The sequence below is a fragment of the Platichthys flesus genome, chromosome 15 (genome assembly GCF_949316205.1).
Source record: "Platichthys flesus chromosome 15, fPlaFle2.1, whole genome shotgun sequence".
Lineage (NCBI taxonomy): Eukaryota > Metazoa > Chordata > Actinopteri > Pleuronectiformes > Pleuronectidae > Platichthys > Platichthys flesus.
The window spans coordinates 3,276,253-3,300,094 of NC_084959.1; the positions used below are offsets into that span (position 1 = coordinate 3,276,253).

Sequence of the window (23,842 nt, forward strand, 5' to 3'; positions counted from 1 at the left end):
ATTGAAGGGTTGGATGTCCCCGATTTGGCCTGTCTCTTACGGAAGGGTTCACTTGTGTTCTCCAGACAAACAACACTCCTACTGGGCTGAATTCAGCTATTCTGGTTCACCCTGTGGCCCATTAGCTTGATTGCATCTCCATTTTTCATTGTCAACATGACATTTTCCTATTGTGCAGTTTCCCCCGTCGTCACTGTGGCCATTAAATATGGATTTTTTTTCTTCCAGTCGTTTGTTGTTTGCTTATTTATCACAAGCAGCCTCTTAGAAGGAGCAGAGGCAAAGGAGGACAAGTGCGTTTTGATATTTAAAAAATTAAATATCTGAACTTGTTAACGGTGAAAGGACGACCTCATTGTATCTGTTGCTCTGGTTAATGGCACATCTGCCTCACATGGATCCACAGCATCTTGAAAACGTGTGGATGATGAGTGCGTCAGTGTCGGTGTTGTAATCACCTGTCGCTCCACGGGCCGCTCCACTCCTTCTCCCCCCACGGGTTCCTCATGCGGATCATCTGCAGCTTCTCCGATTTGAAGAAGGCCAGCAGTCCGTGACCCAGCCGCACTTTCCGCACATCGGTCACGGCGTACGCGTGACCTTTGACCAGGCCGCAGTCCAGCCTCGCCTCCATGTCCTCGATCGTGGTGGCCTGGGTAACAACGAGAGATGCTGTCGTGAATCACTAAAGTTATGAACAAGAGGGGGGGCCGGTGTACAGGCGTCTGGGAAATAAATAACAAGCGGACGTTTGGAGGAAATGCTCTCACTATCTGACTTTGTGTGTGAACCGAAACTGATTATTTAAGGGTGTTTAATGCCCAGAAAATGATACACAGGGAGGTTTTGGAAGATTTGTACTATTACTGCATGAAAGATTAATGGATAACTAGCTTGGTTATGATAACATTTTGTTTGTGAAAATAATTACATGCCCACAACTTCAGCCCAGAGAGAAGCTCAGGGAAAACCTGCCCAAACCCGACAAGCCTAACTTTATCTTGAAGTAGCAGGAAGCTTCTCCACGGCTGATAACCTCTCTTGTCTCGTCAAAGTTTCCTTTCCTTTAAGATTGGTGGTCGCCATACTCTACATTGTCCTACCACACTCTCGTAATGAAACAAAAAGAAGCGAACATACTATAATAGTATAACTGTGCAGCTCTATTTGCAGTATGCTCGCTCGCTTGAGCTTTAATCCATTTAGTTTTTCTCGTCCACACAGACAGTCAGACCTCATGGTTGCCCTGTAATGAAGTTGTCTCTCTCACATAAGAACTTGTCCTTCACTCAGAATCGGTTGTAAGTGAGAGGGGTGTTTTATTGTAATCTGTCCAGTAGCAGTTCTGCTGATCAACAGACACACAAAGTGAAAACCTGACCTCCTTGGCAGAAGTAAAATAACAGAGACCTGATCCGAGGGGGACTTGAGTGTGTTACATTGTTTTTTTCCTTTCATTATGAAACTGTGCAGGGACAAATGAGTCTCTGACAGGCTGCCATAGTCTAAGTAATTAATGGGAAACACTGCTTCAACATTAAAAAGTGAGCATCATCCATCTCGCCTGCGCTCCGTCCTGCTGACAGTTCCCCATTAGCCGGGCTGATCAAAAACAAGGTTAATTTCAATCGAGATCCAGAAGCTCAGTTTGAGGGAATAATGGATGGAATGCACAAAAGCTTTGTGTCTGGAGTCAGCGGCGAGGACGGACGAGGTCGTCTCAACCCGGCGAAGGAGCTGAATGAACTCAGAGTACAGTGAAGCATGACTTCAACTTGAAAAACAAATCATTTCAACTGGTGCATTAAAAGTGATCACGCTTTAATGTCAAATTTACACGTTGAAGTTAAAAAGACCAGTGTTTATCCGATATTCAGCCGGGAAACTGGAAAAAAATGGAAAATGCTTTTACTTATTATCTTAAATACCTAAATATATCTCTGCAGGTGATTCCCCACTGATCTATCTGACTAGCTTTGTTGAAACCTGTAGTTTCCTGAGGTACAACCACGAGGTGGAGGTTTCTTGTATCAGAGTGAATCTGCCCTGCGTCTCTCTGCTCACCCTGATGGAGCAGCTGATGAGGCCGTCCCTGTTGTGGACTTTGAGAACTCGTTCAAACAGCTGGTTACGGGCGACTTCGTCCGTCGCCATCTGACCCTCCAGCAGGTCCACGGGCTCCGAGACGCCCCCGGTGAAGTCCACCAGAGCGTCGGCTGTGTTTCCCCCGTCCAAAGCCTCGTAGCATCCATACACCCTGCAGGGAGAGGACCAGAGGTGGGAAACATTTAATACAGCAACTAAAATTAACTGACTAATAATTAAGTCCCTTTTTAAATATGATATGAATATTTGCAGGATCTCCAGTGTGAGAATTTCCTGGTTTTCTCTGTTTTATATCACAGACAACTGAATATCTTTTGATTATGCACCAAACAAGACATTTGAAGGCATCACTTTTGATTCGGTAAAGTTCCACTTGTTAGTTGTAGCCCTCAAAGCATAGCAACATATTATCTGAAGCCCTTAAAAAGACAGGTCTACTCATTAACTTGACTCGACTAACTTGGCATAGGCCTTCTCCACCAGGGCGCTCCAGAACTCATTGCTGTCGTTGGAGTGGCAGTAGACCAGCTGGTTGTCCACCGTCGGTAGCCGGTCGTCGATCGACACGTCCACCCACTCGCCAAAGCGCCAGAAGCGGAAGTGGAAAATCCCGGCGTACGATTCTGGCTTCTCCGTGTCCCACTCCTGCTCCTTCCAGTCAGGGATGACCTATGGGGGGGCGGGAGGAGGGGGGGTTGGAGTAACAAGGGGAGGAAGAGGAGGGAGGAATGAAAAGCGTCGAGGTGGAGTTGACCACAGACCCTCACTGAGGCTGCTGATGCATTTAGGATCAGGGGACGAATTTATCACCTTGGCTCGCTAGCTCATAAATCCTGCTGTAATAGGACATGGGTGAGAGGTAATAACTGTTTGACTGCAGTGTGTGTTAGTGTGTGTGTGTTTGTGTGTTTCAGACTCCATTTTGTGAGCTGCACTCATCTATTATCCAGGGGGCAAAAAACAAATTCACGTAAAGCCTCGGAGGACTTAAAGGTTTCCGAATTTGCACGACCATAAAACACAGAGCGATGAACAACCGCCTGTCAAAGATAGAAACACGAGAAGGAAAGTCACAACACTCAGGATCATTCAAAAGAAGTCAATGCAGCTGTATGGAGTTTTGTTCATTACGTATTAATCAGTAGATTTGCTGGAGAGTTATTTCGGGCCTAATGTTACTTCTAAAACTAAAACGACTTCTACAGATTCTGCTCATTGTGTATTTACATAAACACATAGAGAGAGAGAATATAAGTAGAAGTTATGTATCTGTAATGGCTTTATAGGAGCCAATGCCAATGTTTTTTTTGTTGAAAAAACTGTAAATAATAGGTATATTTTAATGTAAAATATATATTACACATGTTTTCTACATTATTTACTCTGCAAGATAAGTATTCAAATCGGGAAGTGGAAGGCTAATATGTTATCGATGGGCTAGGCTTGTCCAAATCCCTTCAGAGAGCGGCAGCAGCACCTCAAGGACATCATCATAAATCAAACCCTCTATTGATTAAAGAAGTCCTTCACTCAACATCCTAATTAAGCTAAAGTATCAATATCCATATAATCAGCCAAATTTGCAAAACTCTTATTAAGCACCTCGAATCAGCCGATTATATTGGCCAGTGATCGGTCTATGATATAAACTCTCCTTGTTTCTCTTAATCAATACCTGAGGAGTGCACAGAGTTCTATCCTGCGCAGCCACAACATCCAGTGCAACGGTGACTTCCTGCACTGTGTCATGTTGTGATTGCCTTTCACTCCCCTGAGCCCGCTGGGACCCGGTGTTCACCCAGAGGACCTCACCTCAGAGCCTCCCTCCGAGCGGGCGCCCTGGACTCCTCCGTGTCAGGCAATAAAAAGTGCAAATGATGCAGCGAGCGACACCACACGTGACCTGACTGACACGGCTCCAGAGGGAGTCCTTGGAGATGTCAAGGTCCCCCCCCCCCTGCAGGAGGTGACACTCGGCTGATGGAGAGAATCTGGCGTCTACATACTCCGACTCTGAAGCAGCAACAGCCTCTTCTTCTATAAATAATGTTGTGATCCTACGAGAGGAACTGTTCCTTGCACTCCATCCTGCTGCTGATTGCTCTCTCACAGCAAAGACTCGATCTCAGTTTTCATCTGGAATCAGTGTCCCTAGGCAGCAACTAAACTCTGGCTGGCAAGTCCGGAAACACAAGCAGCCACCTCAGCTTCTCCTGCTGTCTGTTGATGTCTACGTTTATGTATAAGTACAGAAATAAGTCTCATACCCCTGCTAGACAACAGCAAACACAGGGCCACCTTACTGTTCCAAAAAAAACAGCTCTGAGGTTCTCATTTACAGCATCACTCACACGAGCCTCTGGGATGTTGGTAATCAGAGAGGTACTTGTCACTAGTCACATCCTGTACTAGCGTCAGGGAATCTGTAACTAGGCAAACACCTGAGTCAAACAAGTGTGTAGCAAACAGTAAGCAGCCCAGGCCCCTGAAGGAAAACCCTGTGCTGTGGTTGAAATGTCATCAGACCTGGTTGCTTAGCACCTCTGCTCATATGTTCTCCGCCTCCCTCCTCTTCCATCGATGTGAGACACTCACACAGACTGTGAACGGCTGCAGGCAGGAGCAGAGAGTGAGTTACTGGACAGAGGGACAGGGAAGACGCCTTCGTTTGGACGTAGCTGTCGATTTGAACCCAGCCTCGCGTACAGTCATCGACCTCTCGGACATGTCCACGGAGTTGGAGCTGGCCTTCCGGCCGGACACCCAGCTCACCGAGGTGATGCGCCTGCGGGCTCAGTCTCTGCAGCAGCGAGGCCAGAAGAGGCCGGATGGCGAGCGGCTGCTGCGACCCAACGAGGCCGTGTACCGACTGGACTTCACCAAACAGTCGCTCAGGTTCTCACATTGGTCGGTGCGGCTGCCGCCGGTGGGACGCCTCACCATCACGGCCACCTCACAGCTCTGGACGCCTGACCTCACCCACCTGATGACACGTCAGCTGCTGGAGCCTGCGGGGGTCTTCTGGAGGTCGCCGGGTGATGCCAGCGATGCGCCCGTCCAGTGCTACGAGGCCGATTCCACCGAGTTTGGCGAGAGGATCGCAGAACTCGCCAAGGTAAGGAAAGCGATGTACTTCCTGTTTGCGTTCGCAGAAGGCTGCAGCCCAGAGACTCTGGACTGCTCCATCATCTTCAAAGTGGACAATTAAAAGTGTGAAATCCCTAAAACCCTGGACATATACTTGCAACAGACTCTTCTGCTGTACTTTGTGCTTGTGGACTTTTAGTTGAAGAAGTGAATTCCAGGTTTAATCTGTATTTTTGTATAGATGATGAAATCTCAAATCCAATAACAACTCAAGACTTTTCTTATTTCTTTTGCGTTTGAAAAGATTAAACCTGCTTCTGTGAGCTTTGAGCTGAACCTCCCGATCACAAGCTGAGTTCCTTTCTACCTTTCTAGTCTTTGATACTCAGCATGAATCGAAATAAATCAAATAAAACAAACAAACAAAACAAAGTGTGTCTGTGTTTTGTTCACCGATGTCTCACGCACAGATGACTCTTAGAGCTTGCATATTAGCTGAAACTTTGATGCTCCCTCTCCTCCTATTTGACAAACGGCCGGCCCTGACGGGTTTGGTGGGGATGAGTCCCAAGTGAGATAATGGATAGAGACAGTGTGTATTTGTTTGTGTGTGTATGTGAGCGTTTCCCGGCGGACGGTGGAACAGGTTCCTGTCGCCTCATCCATCTCCGTCTTGCACGGTGACCCTGGCAAACAGGAGAGGGGAGGCATGTGGATTTCATCTCCCAGCCTCCCCCCCCCCCCCCCCCCCCCCCCGCCAAAGGGGATAAAACGGCAACTGTGACTGGAAATGAGAAGACGCTTGTCAGATGAAACGGGAGAGAAAGGAAAATAACAAAGACGTCAAGAGGTATTAGACTCCTCTTTGTTTTTTGTTTTGCAACCTGAACCCTCAAATCTGCCGAGGCTGAATCTCCCTTTTACCAAAACGTCTCACGCTGCACATTCTCAGGAGCCTCAATTAAATAGATTTTGCCGACAGCCTTGGAAACATGAATATAAATCATTATGGAGTCTCCTCATTAATGTGCGTCCTCTCGTTTGTCACCTTTGGACCAAGAGTCAAACAAATGAAGCAGGTTGGAGGGAAATCCTCCTCCTGATTTGATTATGAAGAGATAATAAATAAAGTCTTGAACTTTGTGACTTGAGAGATGAAAACGATCTAACGCTTCCAAAATGAGAAGATACAACAGCTCTCGAGCAAAATGAAAGGCGCTTTGGTTTGGCAGGTAATTATCATGGACAAATACAGACTAACAGTGTTTTGAAGGACGAGCGCTCAGATTCACTGGGGACGAGTCTCTGTCCCCGAGAGGTTTGGACCATTATTTATAAAGGAAGTGAAGCTGGAGGCCAACAGGAGAATGAACAAAAGAACGACTCTACACACAAAGAGCAGTTGAACTATTCTGATCTACAAAAGGTAGACAATGACAACAACAACAGCTACAACACAGAAGTTTTGAGGTAATTTAGGGAAACTTTCCTACACAGGGTTTCTGGAGGGTTCCACAAGTTAAATTAAAAACCTTTAAAGAACATAATGAATGAAATGTAAGATCTATCTCACAGATAAAGGATTTAAAGTCCTAGAATCACTTGCACTTCTCTATAACTGAGGATAAAGTAGTAACCCTACAAACTAGGGCTGGGTGATATCAGTTAAACGTTTACCTAAATAACAAATCAATTATAGTTTATATATCTATATATATCTATTTACAAATAACTTACACAAAGAGACAGGAGGGTTGTGGTAAACATCTTAAAAAGGTTCAAAAGGATAACTCGCACGTATGGACTTCAATCTTTACTTATGTTTTCAGACTTTAAATAAACGTTGAAACATCTACAGCTCCTCCCATTGTCTTAGCAAAAAGGCAAAATATTGAAATATGAAAGCTGTCGTCTTGCACTGATTTGCGAGACAGTTTGACTTTAGACATGTCCCATCCATTAACATGGAGGAGGCTGAGTTTGGAGATTCCACACAACTACGTCCATGTGTACACAGACACACATTGTCTGAGCCGTCTGTTACAAATCCTGTGTCTCGCTACAAAAGGCCGAAGCATCTTGTTTCAAATCCCATTAAACCTCCGTAATCACTTTGTTTCCTCCGTCGAGCTGAATGTCAGAATAATCCTGACACTGGAAACTCCAGAGCTCACCACACTTTAAATAAATGAACAGAAGAGACTTTGTGCTGCCAATCATGTGCAACATTTATCGGAATCAGTGAGTGAAAGGCTTCAAAATGCATTTACAACGAAACAAGAAGAATGTTTATGGTTTGGGAAAATCTGCACTTTGGAAGGTTTCTTCAAATCTCAGTTTGTGGACGAGAGACTCCAACGCAGAGCACAGCGAGGACAGGAGCGTGGATGCAGCTTTGGGAACATGTGAATGCATCAGCTCCACACGACAACACTTAGACCTTAAAAAAACAGAAGTGGACGACACACACAAACAAACACACACACACTTACCTTTTGCCATAGTGACTCTCTGGACGCCAGACTGGAGCACGCGGCCACGAACCAGCAGTTACCCAGTTGCCCCTGATGGAGGTCGTGTGCACTGATGCCATCGACAAACAGGTGAGGGTCCTCACACAGCTCCTGCAGACACACAGGAAAAACAAGTCTGTGTTATCACCAGGGAGATTATCATGAGGGATATTTCTGTTTGTGGGAAGACCTGAAATTGGAATGTGATTAACAAACTATACTGTGGAACATGCACAGGCCTATCGAGGCAAACTCCTGAATCAGAAAGACACCATCTGTCCCTACGCACCCATGTATCATATTCATGATCTTTAACCCAAGTGTGGGAGGGCCACAGGAAATCTGTGAAATCAGATTTCCTGTGGCTGCTGAGCCGAGGTCCATTTTCTGCCAGTGTGCGGCACAAATCTCCTCCACGGCAAATAACATGGAGCTGCACAAGCTGCTCCTCTGTTCCCTCTCCTCCGTGTGCACCTGCCTCACACAGCCTCACACAGCCTCACACACACACAGACACACACACGCACACAACCAGACGTCCTGTGGTTCCTGCGATAATGTGCACGATGATTACTACTGGCTGTGGGCTGATACAGGCCACTTACCCAGGGACACACTGTCCTCCACTCTTTTGTCTGATCACAATGGCGACAGGACTCAGCAGAAATGAGAATGCACCCGAAAAAACTTCCCCCAAATAAATAACAATCTTGCATCACACATGTTCAGACTCTTATTATTAAAACTCTTTCTCACTTCATTATGTCAGTATATATTTTCCTAAGTAGTTCATGGTCTCAATCTGTAGTTTCAATTCTTCTCCAATGCAGCATTATGTAGATTTATTAAATTATGGTCCAAATGCATTTTGGTGTAGAGACCATATTTGTGAAAACGTATTCCGTCCAGGGGGGGGGGGGGGGGGGGGGGCAGGTCAAAGTTGTAAGAATATATACGTTCACTTCTTGTGTCAGAAAACCAAGATGGCGTTGGACAAAAGACCAAACTTGCTTGTTTTAAAACAACGGGTTGAAACCGGTTGAAACTCGGAAACTGTGCACTGTCCTTTCATCTGTTAGAAAGCTAATGTCACATCAGGAGCTGTTGATTACGTGATGGCTGTTGAATCAAACAACCTGCACCACATCCATCAGTTCGGCAACTGGTCAATATCAGAGTTTTGTTTTTAAAGTTAACACCGGGCCGGCTTGATCGTTACTGGAGCCTGCAGAGCTCAGCCGGTCTGGGTGTTAACAGTCTGTCTGCTCGCTGCTTTATGGGACCGGCGGGTCGATGGGCACCTCGGCCATTACTCCACAGGCAGCGGAAAGCCCGGCACCACTTAACAGCTCCTCATCGTTACACACTTGCAGCTCTCAACTAGGGTTAGAAAAGTAAAAGAGGGAGAGAGCTGATGCATGTATTCATGGGACGCACACACGGCGGAACGTCCGCACTGGGACTACGTAAGTAACACGGAGTGGAAACAGGATTCTATTAAAAACTCAGGATCAGTTTGAAGGGAACAGGTGGTGATATATATTATATTTTGTATTGTTTCTTTTTATATTTGTTAAAAAAACAAGTTTCAATAACTTTCGGATGTTATCTGATGCACTTTTTACACAATAAATTGAGTTGCTCAAAGCTGAAGAGCATTAAAACTATTTGTGAATTATTGTGAAGCAGCTCCAGGAAGATCTCAGGATCATTATGTCAAGTTTAACTCTAATAACAATCTAAATTATAAGTAAGTCTACTCTTGTTGATGGTATTTACAACAATAGATGATTACCTGGTAAATAGTTTAATAACCATTTTAAAGACGTTTGTACCCTCGAGGAAAAATGGAAGGAAAATGGTCTTTATAGAGTTTTTATCATCTTTACAATCACACACATTTTACACCACAGCTCACATTCACAGAAACCACATCAGTCATCCTTTCGTAGACTGACGGCTCAACCATCAGGGACAATTTGTGCTTCAGTGTCTTGCCCAAGGGCACGTGGACCGGAGGAGTGTGTCCTGCTTCACCTCCTGATTCACAGGATCTAATGAAAGAATTTGTGAATATTTGGGAATCTAGACAGATTTTCACTACGTGTAAATACACAGATGGTGGAGCGATGAGCGGAAGCCAACCGAAGCCTTTTCCTACGTCTGCTCCCAGAGTCCCAAACACGAGCAGCTGACATGAAGTCAAGACATCGCCCAGAAGAGCGAGCATGTGTGAGTCTGTGTGCGTTTGCCCTGCGACAACCTGGTGAATCCTCCAGTGAGAGTCACAATTGGCTCAAGCTCATCATCCTGCTTAAATAAAAAAAAAACAATCAGCTTTGCTACTCGCCTACAAATTCCACGTGTGTGTATTTATATCCAGATCATAGCATAAATACACACGTTGGTGTGAACCAAACGCTTGCACGTCCCCACACAAACACACACACACACACACACTCAGGACACCACCAAGGCCACTGACTTGCTGACTCTGCAAACCTGATTGCTGCAAAAGCAAAGTTTTAATCAGAAGCAGAGGCCACTGCAGTGTTTCCCCGGAGGCCTGCAGTCTTTACTGGCAGCCCCTCTCACCTTTCACAGGCCGGCACTGAAGTGCTCCCCCGCCTCAAGCCTGTGACTCTATGAAGCTGCGTATGGATGTTGTTTCGTGGAACCGTGTCTGACCAGTGGCCGGAGTTAAGATTTCTAATCACGTTTTTCTTCTCCCCCCTTTTCCGCAACAGCATCGATTGTGCGAGTCTGAGCGGCAGCGAGGGCTCCCTGTGGTGGCCCGCCATCCAGGGATCGGCCCGGCTGGAAGAGTAATAGAGTATCGATCCCTCTCCGGCCCGGCAGACTCTGAAGTAATGTGAATATTGTGGCTGAGCACGGTCTAATCATTTACCCTGCCACTGAGAACCTTTTCAACCAGCTCCACGGCGTTTCTCAGCACCATCCATCAGCTTGTGAGAGGAACCATCAGCCACAGGAACAAGCTACCAGCCGCGGGGACAGAGCAACAGGCAGAACATGAGAAGTGGAATCTGGTAGCTCTGAGGATACTTGTCGAGAGAAAGTTAGTGTCAAGTTTGTATTCATGAAAGCAAACTCATAAACGTTAAAATAACTGCTCTGAGACACCTGAGGTTTTACAAAGGTGGTGAAACAACTCCCCCAAAACAGGAAGCATTTACAAAACCAACTTTTTACATGAAGTCTTGCTCGCCAGCTGTTCTCTTACAGTTCATGATCAGAGACTTCACAAGCTGGCGAGACATGAAGCAGAGACTAAAGCCAGACGTTAGCGAGCAAGTCACAGAAAAGTCGTCTTCTAGAAGATGTCCGGCCGAGCATGATCTTGTGTTTTGCTTCAGGATGAACCCGAACATCTTGAGGGTCTCACAGCCGTCAGTTGATCGTTTTTTGGCGGCATGATATTGAAGAACACTGGTTCCAGATGATAGTTTTAAGTTGAACGATGGTGGTTGATATTTTAAGAATATCTTAAACCAGTTTTCCAGTCAGTCAAACAGTCCCTCCATCAAGCTGCTGACGGTGAGGTAGCAGCGACTCGTGTGATCGGTGTCAGGGTGAAGGTTCACAGGCTTAACCACGCCTCCCCCCTCTCCCCCCCTCTCCCCCCATGTGCCCTGTGTTATCCTTGCTCAGATGCATCTCAGCGATTTATGGCTGCAGTGACGTCCCAGTGGCAGAGCGTGCGAGCATAAAGAGCAGGCTCTAATAAAATGTTCCCTCCTCGCTGCCTGTCTCACGTTGTCTCTCGGCCGGTCTGTCTCTCTCCCGCTGTCCCTCTCCTCTTCCCCCCCCCGCCTCCTCTCCTCCTCTGATTCAGTTATTTATGACTTGACTCTGCGAGGGTGGGGGTGAGGCAGCGATATAGACTCCAGGTCATACATGTTAGCTCCCCCAGTTTCCACTTACTGTTGTCAAATCCAATGGAAGAGTAGAAAATTGATTTACAGCTTCTCTGCAGCCGCGTGGAGGTTAAAGCAAAGAGCTCCTGCTTCGTTGTTGTTGACAAATCCTCAGAATGAACTAAATAGGAAACAAACATTCTCCTTCGACCGTTATCTATAACATTTCTCCTTTGAGGGTCACAGGGGGGGGGGGGGGCCCTGACCTTGGCCAATTCGCCTTATTGTGTTTTAAAGATGTCTGAACAATAAATATTGTGTTGACTTGTGTTAATCCAAAATGTTTCCAACAACATCCAAACCCAGAGAAGGGGGTGACTGGATGATCCAGTTTGGCCTTTTATTGTCTCATATCTGCTTCACCTGCAGCTTTGATATAACTTCATACAACCTATGACGAAGGGCAAACACACTGAGCCAGTCAGCTGTTTTTTTCCTTCCGCCATTTGTTTTTGTCACTCGTACAATATCACGATTATTCATTTGTGTTTGCTGCGCGTTCTGTCGCCAAAGCTCTGCCAACAGAGAGTGAATCCAGAGGGGATCCAGGCGACAAGAGAAGATGGGGAAGACGAAAAACTCCCGTGATCCCACCCTGCCTCACAACTTCATCAAATTAGGTCTTTTGCTATTGTTTTTGCTGGCCAGAAGCTACTTTTCTGTTAATAAGCAGTATAAAAACAAATCCAGACTAGTACAGTGCATATTAACTTTGCCTCTAACGACCTTTCTATACGTGCTGTGGATGTTTCAGTGCACGAGGCAGGACGACATGTGCACTGACCCCAACTTCTCTTCAAGAACCATTTTAGCTCATCACAGTCGTCTTTATTCGCTCACAGTTCCCCGGTCACATGAGATTTAAGAAGGAGCTTCTCAGTAAAGCCTCAACAAAATGATGCAGGAACAAGTATTTGTGGTTATTTGTGATTCAGTCAAACAGAAACCTGACTTTGAGTACATGTGCTTGAATTCAGATTTAAAAAGTGCCTGTTTGGTGTTTAGAACCTCCTAAGACGACGGTTTAAATCCCCAAATCATGTCCTGACGAAAACGAAAAAGGCCGCTCCTCCTGCGTCTTCCTCCTTCCTGACTCCTTCCAGTTTTCCGTCTGCATGACTGACATCAGCACAGACCACAACGTATAATCTGTGTGACCCAGTTTCCATGGCAATGCACGCTGGCTGTCGCTGCAGCGGCACACAGGCAGAAGGAGGTTACTCCATCCAGATCCACAGCCTGCTGTGTGGGGGGGGATAACAGAGGCAGGGGAGTCGGCCCTCTGAATCCTGAGGCGTCCGACATCATGTGCCAACGAGGTACATATACAGTATCGGCTTATACGAGCCCAACTGAGGGAGAAGGAGTGAAACAGCGATTAATGAGTACTGACATAATGCCGTGTGGTGAATTATGAATGATTAGTCACACTGTAGATCATCAGACTGTTATCCGGCAGACAGCTCGCCCCTGAGAGCTCCCTGGTGGGAAGGTTTCAATGGAAACAATAAAATGACAGTGACACGTGACCCTATTACCTGACATGTCAGCCAGGCTCTGGGGTTTTCTTCATGCACTCAATGGTCCAGTTAGCAGGGATGGTTTAGTCCCTCTAGTTTAGGACTGGAGCAGTGGGTGGACCAGAGGTAATAGGGGCGTACAAGTAGTCCATGTTCATACAAGTTATATATATATGACATACAACATGTCAGTCATATACTCTGTTTCTTTATTTCCAACCCATTTTTGATCTGTCACTTCAGGCCCTTAATTGGCTAAATTAAATTAATTTAAGTTTTACATTTTCACCTATTTTCCAAGAAACCATTTGTGTAACTTAACAATCTCTTTATGATTTCATTGTTTTGTTGGCCAAGGCTTGATCTTAAGAGGATCCGTTAAATTCAAACGGTCGAGCATTGGCAGAGGTGTGAGCTCTACAGAGGATAATTTAAATTGTGAAACATGTTTACATTGTAACTTGGGAAATCCCTGACATTTTTTTTATATGCAATACATAGAGTTTGATCTGCCTGCAGAGCTCAGAGAACAGTTACAAAGAAGTCTGCTGCATTGAGGAGCCACAGCGGCTTCCTTCATTCTTAAATGGATGATGTGTGGTTACAACCAGGACTGTGTCTGCAGCTGTGTCTACGTGCAGAATCTCTCTCTCGAGGGCCTCGGTTAGAGAGATAATCAAGAGCCTGATGGTCCCTCTGGCAGAGCTCCAGAGATCCTGTGTGGAGATGGGAGAAGCCTCCAGAAGGACAACCATCGCTGCAGCACTCCACCGATCTGGACTTTGTGGCAGACGGCCAAACGAGAGCTTCCCCTCGGTGAAAGACATTATATAGAAACTAGAGGACTATGGTCTGATGGAACCAAGAGCATCACACTTCTTGGATGAGAGAGGTGAAATACAAACATTCAGAAACAGGTCCAGCTGACTGCGTACACTTGATCAACTTCTGAAGAAACCTGGAGGACTGAGAATCTTCACACGTCTGAGAGAAACCGAACATGAAGCTAACAAGTGGTTATTTTCCTGACATTTTACAAACTGTATATGTCAGTTTAAGGCATTTTCTACTGTCTGTGGCTTTTTAAAACCAACTTCAACCCAGTGTATCCATGCCCCAAAGCATACAGGGCTTTATGGTCTATTTGAATATAAACGGGACCATTGTAATATACAAAATTAATATCCTGCTCCATTGAAGATTTGAAACTAGTGACTGAGACCATAAACTCCTTATTAGAATATTTACAGACGTTATAAATGATCAAGTGAGAAGTGGAGTCATGTTCTATAGAGAATGATGTCTTTTAAAACCAGAGAATATAAGTTTCAGGCACTTCAACATTGGCTTCGCTTTCCAGACCTGAAATCGACGTCCATTATCATCATCAATTAATAATAAATAATGTTTGAAAGACACTAATATATCTGCTCTCGTTAATGTTTTGTTCCACACACTTGGAAAACAATCTTAAGTGATGATACCTATAAACATTATGGCCATTAACAAACGTCCAGACTGGTTTGTCAGAGTCGGACAATGGTCTTTAAGCTCTTGTCAGACCGGCTGAGATGACTTCATGGCCCAGCCCGACTTACCCGAGGTCTCTTCCACACCACGCGTCCGATCCTGTTGCCGTGAATAAAGAGCGAGTCGTCGATGGCGGGGAAGCGGGGGTCCTCGAAGAGCAGGCCGCTCTGCAAGCACTGCCTCTTCAGGGTGGAGTACTGCTGCCCCTCGAAGGCCTTCACTGAAGTGAACATCCTGCAGCCCTGAGCCACACAACAGGGACGACAAAAGAGACACAACCAGTCAGGACAAAGCTGTACAATGAAACCCCCCCATGCACAGATAACATCATATCATCACTTTCACAACGTCCAACAAAAAAAGTAGCTTCTCTCAGCATTTTTAAAACCAATTTACCGTCCCACACCAATGCTCCTCCACACACACACACACACACACACACACACACACACACACACACACACACACACACACAAACACACACAGCTGACTGACAGTGGCACCCAGCAGACCCTAATACCGTAATAGTAAAAGCCCTCAGTGGAAATAGAAAGTCAATGTGCGCTGCTGCTGCCTTGAGCAAAGCCTCGACTCACTGGGTCAAAATGATCAATCTGTCAATTCACCGATGTCCTCCAGGGCCCAATTATCACCGCCGTGCGCTGAAGGAGCCGTGCACGTGTTGGTCAGCTGAGAACCAGCGGGGGGGCGGAGGGAGAGCGAGAGTGAGAGCGGAGGCAAACTAAGATGGAGGTGAAGGGGATGATCAATAATGAGATGTTGGATTGGGGAGAAAGACAATCTTTTCATATTTATTTAGCTACATCATATATGATGTTCATTGTGATGATTATCTACCCAGAGAAGGTTATGGTTTCACGCCTACCTCTCTGAAGAACCTATTAACAACTAATGGTTCGATCCAGATACTTTTTAATTCACATTGCAAGTGCTTTTATTGTGTTGATCCCGATAAAAATCCTGATCTTAAGTAAGATTTTAAAGGAAGTTGAAATGCCGCCATAGATCCTGAAAAAGGGCATTTTAGTTGTTTATTCAATAGTTTGGCTAATTTAGCTTCTGTTGGACACAATCCATGAAACTCTATTGATCTGATCTGTACAAGAATCGACATGAATGCATCAGTATTCGGCTCATTGGATTTCTGCAGTAATGAGATGATGTACATTAAATTGTCTTGCTCAGGGACTCAGAACACAAAGATCCAGGGGCTTAGTTCCTCGGACATCGTGCTGTGTGTTTCATTCTTCATCAGGATTCTTGTTCATCAAAGCTTGAGACCTGATTTGAACCCGACCGTGTACAGACGTGACATGAACATGAGCAGAGGTGGAGCAGGTCGGTTGGTTCCTGGTTAAATGTCTCAGTCGGAACTATAATACCTTATAAATAACTCTTGGATGCAGTTTTCCTGATTTGAATGAATGATCAGAGATGAACATGGAGGGGGAGAGGTTTATGAATTTTAAAAGGAGGTCAAGACTCGACATCTGCCAATCAGAACAGGCCGGCTTATCATCTGAATTTCTGACTGAGAATTTACCTTTAAGGGTTAAGAGGCTAAAAACCTTTTTCAAAATCAACATGTTATAAGCATTGCTACTGAAAGTTTCGGAGATATCTCAAGTAAAAATGTATAAATTGATTTCAATTGATTGAATTAAAATTAATTCAGATTAATCTAACATTACATATTATTAGAAATAAGTCACAAAACCAAATGAGGCACAAAAACATGCAATAATGTAAAACCTGTAGTCAGTGCATGTAACACATGGCAAAAGTGTGAAATCTAAATTTATCTTCCCGCCTGCACTCGGCAGTGCAGCGAAGTAATAAAACCAAATCCAGCTTAAGGCTCCTAATGCCACATTATTACCCAGCAGCACTATCAACTAAAGTTATTTTTAATTGGGGGGAGTTGACCTGTTCACCCTGTAGCAGTGCTCAATGACATCCAGCATCTAGGGACGAGGAAGATGAACAGAAAATGGAGGGACGCCAAATCAACGGGAACAAACAGGAGCCGTGTGAAATACGACGACTGCACCTTTCAAACAGAATTAACCTGACGGCGTCAACAACCGACAAGGAGGGAAATCCAATACTTGTAGCAGATTTATGTGGAAAACAGGGCAGGGCAGGGCTCTGGGTCTGGAGAAGCATCGTAAAGCTCTGGACATCACTTGTCACAGGTAGATTCAAACATGAGCCTCAGTGACGCCCTCAAAACATTCACTAATCTCTTGTTTCTAAGTAGACTTCTCTATGATAAAACCTCTCAGGAAGGCGGGCCTACGTCACAAATAAGACCCGGTCCACGTTGTTCTCATTAACTCGGGTCTGCACAGACTCCGAGCTTGATTAAAGAAAACATCCAGGCGCTGCAATTCAGAGGAATTAACAAGCTAGCTGACTCTTGAGCGATAAGTAAATTCCTGGGGGAACGAGGAGGTCGCAGTCGGAAGCCAAATCTGACAGATGGCCGGGTGTCTTGGCTCGTGAATGCACCGGGGAGAACCGTGCTCTCATCTGGCCTCTGCAGACGGCCGATGGCGTTACCTGCAGAGAGCGAATCTCGAGGAGATACGGAGCACGAGGCCTTTACTACTGTGGTAAACTCAGCACGGGGCACTGCTCTGTATTAGAGCCACAAGCTAGATGATGATAAACTGTCAGAAAACACTTTATACTCTTGATTATTCTCTGAACTTCCAAGGAATTCTGTTTTAAACCATTTTTTTCCATCTTGAAACAAACAGAAAAATGAAAATCTGACGACCTCATGAACAAACAGTCGCCTGGTTCCACATCCAGCAGCATCCACGTTCATCTGGAGTCACGCTTCTGTCCATCTGACAAATCAACGTAATTAGATCTCAATTTATTTTTATCCATACATCCATTATCTGTCCCGCTTGTTCTTTAATGGGTTGCACGAGGAGCTGGGGCCAATCCCAGCTGACACTGGGAGAGGGGGGAAGGGGGGGGGGGGGTCACCAGTGTATCACAGGACTAACATAGAGACAAACTGTTCACAGTAACATGTACCGATTACACCCCAGAGAACCAGACACGGAGAAAACATGCACACTCAGAGCAGAACGAGCCCAGCCAACCTGGGACCCGTGACTTCAACTCTCTGAACTTCCAGGAGTTTTGTTTTTAAACAGCAGCTGAAATCTGAAGTATTATGACCATATGAGGTTAATATGGTGAGCACATATTAACAAACGGTTCCCTAGATGCACATGAAGCAGATACAGAGAAACATTCGCCTTCATTTGGAGTCTGTCCCTCTGACAAGTCTAAGTAATGACATCTTAATTTATTTTGAGCCAATTAATTTTAATCACGTACACGTTGTACCAATTGAGCATCATCTTGGGACGCCATGCAGCCACGTGAGAGTTGTTCACGCCCGACATCAAAGCTCCGAGTGAGAAACAAAAGGATTGAAAACAAGTTTGATTGACTGTCTTAACATGTGCATCGTAAATATGTGAAGGTTCAACACTAACAGGAACATATGAAGGGTCACAGATGCTTGAGTGGGTGAAAGAAAAAGAGGAAACATGCAGCTGAACTGCAGACAGATGTTTGGGGAGACGTGATCTGTGATGATATAAGACTCCAGCTCGTCTACAAGTGGGCAAACAACACAGATGGAGAATAATCTGGAGACAGGAAGGATACGGTCCTGATGTGGCTGAAAACATGGCCGACTTCTGAAGAGTTAATGGACAATGAAAGTAATGATGTCGGCCAAAAATTAGATTCATTCATCATATTGAATAAACTGGAAAAAAGATGATCTGAATAAATAGAGCTCGGACGATTTATGACATATTTGTGTCAGGGTGCATGTTTGGAATCCCCTGAGATGAAACTGTTTTACAAAACAAACAACGCAGAGAAGATGTGGATTTCTGTCAACATATTAAATATTAATATATTAATATTCATGATACAGCTCTATATATTTGTGGGAAAGTTTATGGTTAAACTGTAAAACATCAATTCGACATTTTAGGACATTTTAGGAAATATTATCTCTCTCAAGGAGGTTGTTTTTTGATTGTTAGCAGGATTACGTAATCCCCACTCGATAGATGACCATCAGACCTAATGGAAGGATGTGGTTTGGATCAGGGGAAGAACCCATTTCATTTGACTGTGAATCCACATCAGGGGAAGATTTCTATCACTATCTGCTCCCCCTCAAATCCAAAGTGGTTGGGCTCTTATAACTCTGGACCATAACGGACGATGACAGATGATGTTTGAACGAGTGAAACATGAGAAAACTTCATGTTGCTGGAGAGAAAATGACTGACAGAGGATTCTGGACCCAATACAACATGATTCAGAAATGACGGGGTCCTGCAGGAGAGAGGTGGAGGAGCTGGGGGGGGGGATCCAATCAATCAATGTTCAATACACAGAGGAGCAGAGCAGGAGGAAACAAAGTGCCCCCCCCCCCCCCGACCAACAGAAGGGAACGCCGTGGACATAAGAGTGCATCTAATGCAGTGTCATTAGCTCCAGTGTGGATCTACAGTGACAGATTGTTCCTTGAGCTTGTTTTCCATTTCTGAGAATACGACTTTTTGTGCGCCGAGGTCAGAGGAGTCACAACAAACCGAGTCCCGGCCCCGGCACCGGTCCACGAGGCCGGGCTGTAACAACACACGAGCGTCGGCCCGGACTGCAAATTGCCTCTGCTTCTTCGTTCTGCTCGGCCGGCCTCAGTGAGCAGGAGGAACTGCTGGTCAGCAGATGTCAACATTCATCTCATTCAGCCGCTGTAGCAGGGCACTGTGCAGCGTCCTGGCAAAGGTAGCACAGGGTTCTGCTGAGGGCGCGGAGGGTACTGCTGAGATGATGGAGGACAAACAAGCGCACTTACTCATGTGGGAGAATAAACCAGCGCCGGGGTAATGTGATATCATTACTGTGAGTTCACCTGCAACACGCAGCGCATGCAGAGACTCAAAGTTCACAAGCAAGGCTCCGTGAAGAGAAGGGAAGCTAATGAAGCACTCATTTTAGAATGGTATTTTCAATGTGTTGTTAATTACATGATGAAAACGACTGCAGCCAAACTGTAACCAACTCTCACACGCTAACACAAACACACACAAACACACAAGCTTCTGAGGCTTCGACAGACACGCTCCATCACTTTGAATGTGGTGACGTCATGCATGACCAAACTGCATTGTGGTCCTTGTTGCTGCAGGAGAAGAACCATCCAATCCAATTGTGTCTTAACGCAGGCTAATCAAATCACAAGGATTCAAAAACAGGTCCTGTCCTGACAAATGAGCCGTGAGAGAGGAGGTAGCTGGTGAACCTGTGTTTATCTGATTAGCTTATTTCCTGTTTACCTCCCTTTAGCGTCACACAGACAACTAGCATGGAATCTCGGGATGATGAAGAGCAGCCGTACACGACGTAGAAGACGCCGATAAAGTCGTGAACTTGGAAAGACAAAGAGATTTGAAAGCTTTTGGACAAAAGTGCCGACGCCGATGTTTATGTGTTATGCTCCGCCCCTCGCCTGAATGTCGTGGACATTTTCACGACCCGGACAATGTCCCGCTGCGTTCTTCATATGTGAAAAGACAATTCCAGAGGATGTCCAGATGCAGCTGGGTCATTCTGGTCACAGGGACAGATGTTCAAGAGGTCATTTTACTAGGAAATCTAGTTTCAATCAGTTATTTGATGCTAGCAAAACCAGGTTAAAACGCCACGACAGACAGCTGTGATTGACTCCAACTGCTACTGCTACCCCCCCCCCCCAATCATCATTAAGATGGCAGTATTCCTATCCTAGATATTTCTGCTTCAGTTCTGGGGGAAAGACGAGATGCATCATCTCTATTTACAGTCTGTAGTAACTCCACAGTCCCTAACTTCCTCCTGCTGAATTCTAGTTGCTAAAATCCAAAGACTGATGAAACATACACATGAATATTATGGGCTATAACAACAACACCATCAGCGATAAGGACCAACAGAGTCCACAGCCACTGCTCAAGTCCTCAGCAAGAATATTATAGTGGTTTGTTGACACATGTTTTTTTTGGCTCCCTCATTAGAAATCCTGATTATAGCTGTTCACAAAACTGTCTCACATCATTAACGGGCACAGCGGGCAGCAACCGATTCTGGCGGCGTCCTGTTCAGAGATCAGGGAAGAGGGTGTTCTCGTGATGCTGGTGTCGGTGGCAGCGTTGGGAGGGGGGGGGGGGGAGAGAGTGATTGAGTCTGCTTCTGCTGACAGGGTGATTACTCTCGGAGAAGTGGACAGGGAGCAGTAATGCACCAGTATACCAGAGATGGGGAGAGACAGGGAGGGAGGGAGGGAGGGAGGGGAGGGGTGCGCCAGACCGTCCCTCACCCACACACTCCTCCACCACCTCCACCCCCACCGCCTCCTCCTGCATCAGGGAGGAGGGCTATCCCAGTGTTCCCATCCTCCCAGCATCGTGATCTCCTCTCTGCAGAGCCTCCTCCTGTAGGCTTGCCCACGACATACATGAGTCCACACGGCTCAATTCCACCTCGTTAAGTCCGGCTCCAACGATGATGCACATCGCTCTGACTTGTTTAAATAGGTATATTGATTTTACAACCAATTAGCAAAATAATTGTGGTCCTAATACCACTTTATAACCATTATTTCATCCTCTAGATTTGCAAAAAGACAGAGTTGATGAGTTCTTGCTCATTAAGTCACATTTAATCTGATTAAACAATACTTTTCTTGAGGTTCCATCAAGTAGCAGATTGTTTTTTCTCCCTCAAATGAGCATTATCACCAATTAGGCTCATATTACAGTGAGAATACTGGATTAAGACTTTGCTTCATCCTCAGGAATCTAAACAGAAGTGGACTGAGACACATCAGGGTTCTAAATATCTAATAAACATCTGTATTGGAGGATTACTGCGGTTGTTTTTACTATAACACATCATCACATCATCCTACATTGTGTGTGAGGAAAGAACGACAGCGGGACTCATATCTGGGTTTAAAAACAGCCGGTGTCAAAAGTTCTCTGATCTAAATTCCCAGGGAATCCCCTCGTAAACACTACGAGTCTCAAGACCCCACTTGCAGAGACATGAGGCCTGGCAAGTCGCGTAAATAACAAAGGGCGTACGCTTCCCCACAAGACTATTAATGTGCGTTTAATACCCCCCCACCCCCCGCTGCAGAACAATACACTTGTGAAATTATTAATTTATTGCTCCTCATGCAGTGGCAAGCAGACTCCAGACTCAGACACAAAGATGAGCTGCTGGAGGAAGAAGAAGAAGAAGAAAAAGAAGAAGAAGAAGAAGAAGTCCCTGCAGCTGGGAGCCAAACTTAGAAAACATCCAGGCTTCCCTGCAGGAGACATTATACTGATATTATTGATAAACCATAACCTGGAGGGGGTCCCTACCGTGCACATCCCAGGTGCATAAAGGGCTTTATTTTGTTATTATACAAAAAAACAAGATTCAATTTCTTTATCTTCAACATTTAAAGGCTCGATCTTTGCCCTGCACCGAATGAACGTGGTGTGTGATGGAGAGCGACCAGAGGCGGTGGAGCAGCAGCTGCGGCTCCGATATCAACACATATTCCGCTATTTATGCGCAGAGTGCACGCGCACAGCTCGTTTCTCACCGGTGCAATACGGTTTCTGGATAAATACCACCCCCATCCCCATCCCAATCCCCATCACCTCCCCCATCCGCACCCTCTCCTCCCCGCACAGAGGCCACATATGAGGCCACGGTCAGTCGGGGACAGGCTCTTATGTGTATTGTGGGATTTAAGCAGCCGCTTCCTGCAGCCCCCCCTCTCCATCCTCCTCTCCAGCCCCGTATCCTCATGCACCTGCCCGGGAGACGCGCGACGAGCCGGTTACCTGGACGGAGGCCTCTCCCGTGGCAACGCGGCTCCCTCTCGGGTCCTCCTCCGGGGGTCCAGCCGGTCCTGCTCTCGCTCTCCTGGGGGGGGCTGCTGGGATTCCTCACCGCTCTCTCCCTCGCGCTCTCTCTCTCTCCCTGGTCCGCTGGAGGAGCTCCTCTCTCTCCCCCTCTCTCTCCTCCTCTCCTCCCCGCAGCGGAGGAGTCAAGCTGGCGAGCACAACACCGGGGGGAGGAGGGGGGGAGCGGGAGAAGAGCACAGCTGATTTCAAAGTAAAATCATCACTCACATCGGTTATTTTTAGATTTCAAAATGTGATTACGAATGATATATTTAATATAAGACATTTTTACTTGTGCTTCCTTACATCCATGGTAGATTAACATCATTTTGACACTGAGCATATTAAATAATGTAAATATTGGTCTTTATGTGAATGAAAACTGTTATTTTAGCCAATATTTGTTCACATTTAGGAACATTAAGTTAGCCGAATTCTCTATTACTATTTCCTCTGTGCTTACTATCATCAAACAAACTGACAGGTAATGATAAATCCCTTTTAATGCAGAGATAAATTAAAAAAGTGATAATTCTCATACAGGTTCTGTAGACAATTAAAGCGGGTTTGTTTGCGGGGGATGTGGAAGATAATGGCGTCGTGGGAACGTATAAATCTCGTTGAATCTAGAAAAACACGTACATCATGTCTTTAAAAGCAGGTTTTCATGGGTTATGGAGGTTTAAAACACAAATAAGCCGAAGCTAATTAGCTTACCCTAATTGAAGCTCAGTATACATCTGATCAGCTCACACGGTTACCTCCACTCATGTTTCTCTGAAACAAGTCTCCTGTTCTTTTTTTACAGTTTAAAAACATCCACACAACAAGGTCCCAACTTTCCCTGTGTGAAAACAATCTTGATTTAATCCGTTGATGGAGGAAGATGCCCAACTGTGTTTTGTTTTGAAGGTAGAAGTCGGAAGTGCTGTGTTCTCTGTTCAAGTGGTGGTGGTGGTGGGGTGCTGCAGACTGAGCATGCGCAGAGCTGCTGTAATAAACAAGAGGATGAGCTGTGCAGTAATTAACACAAATATCCATCTAATTAAAAGTGTTAAAACCAATGAGAAGAATAAAACACTGTATTTATGTTTGAGAGATAGAATTATACAGATATCAGCAGAAATAACTGT

General features: G+C 45.5%; 2 protein-coding genes across 2 annotated transcripts in view; one reads left to right on the top strand and one right to left on the bottom strand.

The window, feature by feature from the left end:
- The window catches only part of capn5b (calpain 5b), a 34,383-nt gene extending 11,603 nt beyond the window's left edge, over window positions 1-22,780 (bottom strand). The window contains exons 1-6 of the mRNA XM_062407062.1: window positions 22,647-22,780; window positions 14,763-14,936; window positions 7,686-7,817; window positions 2,567-2,775; window positions 2,065-2,257; window positions 459-652 (exon numbers count right to left, since the gene is read on the bottom strand). Of these exons, the coding sequence (XP_062263046.1) occupies window positions 459-652; window positions 2,065-2,257; window positions 2,567-2,775; window positions 7,686-7,817; window positions 14,763-14,927 (893 nt within the window). The 5' untranslated portion in view covers window positions 14,928-14,936; window positions 22,647-22,780. The remainder of the gene's footprint in view (window positions 1-458; window positions 653-2,064; window positions 2,258-2,566; window positions 2,776-7,685; window positions 7,818-14,762; window positions 14,937-22,646) is intronic.
- On the top strand, window positions 4,775-5,467 carry ompb (olfactory marker protein b). Its single transcript, XM_062407061.1, has one exon. It carries the CDS (start codon window positions 4,832-4,834, stop codon window positions 5,312-5,314), a length of 483 nt encoding a protein of 160 aa, XP_062263045.1. The 5' UTR covers window positions 4,775-4,831; the 3' UTR covers window positions 5,315-5,467.
- Window positions 22,781-23,842: the final 1,062 nt, after the last annotated feature.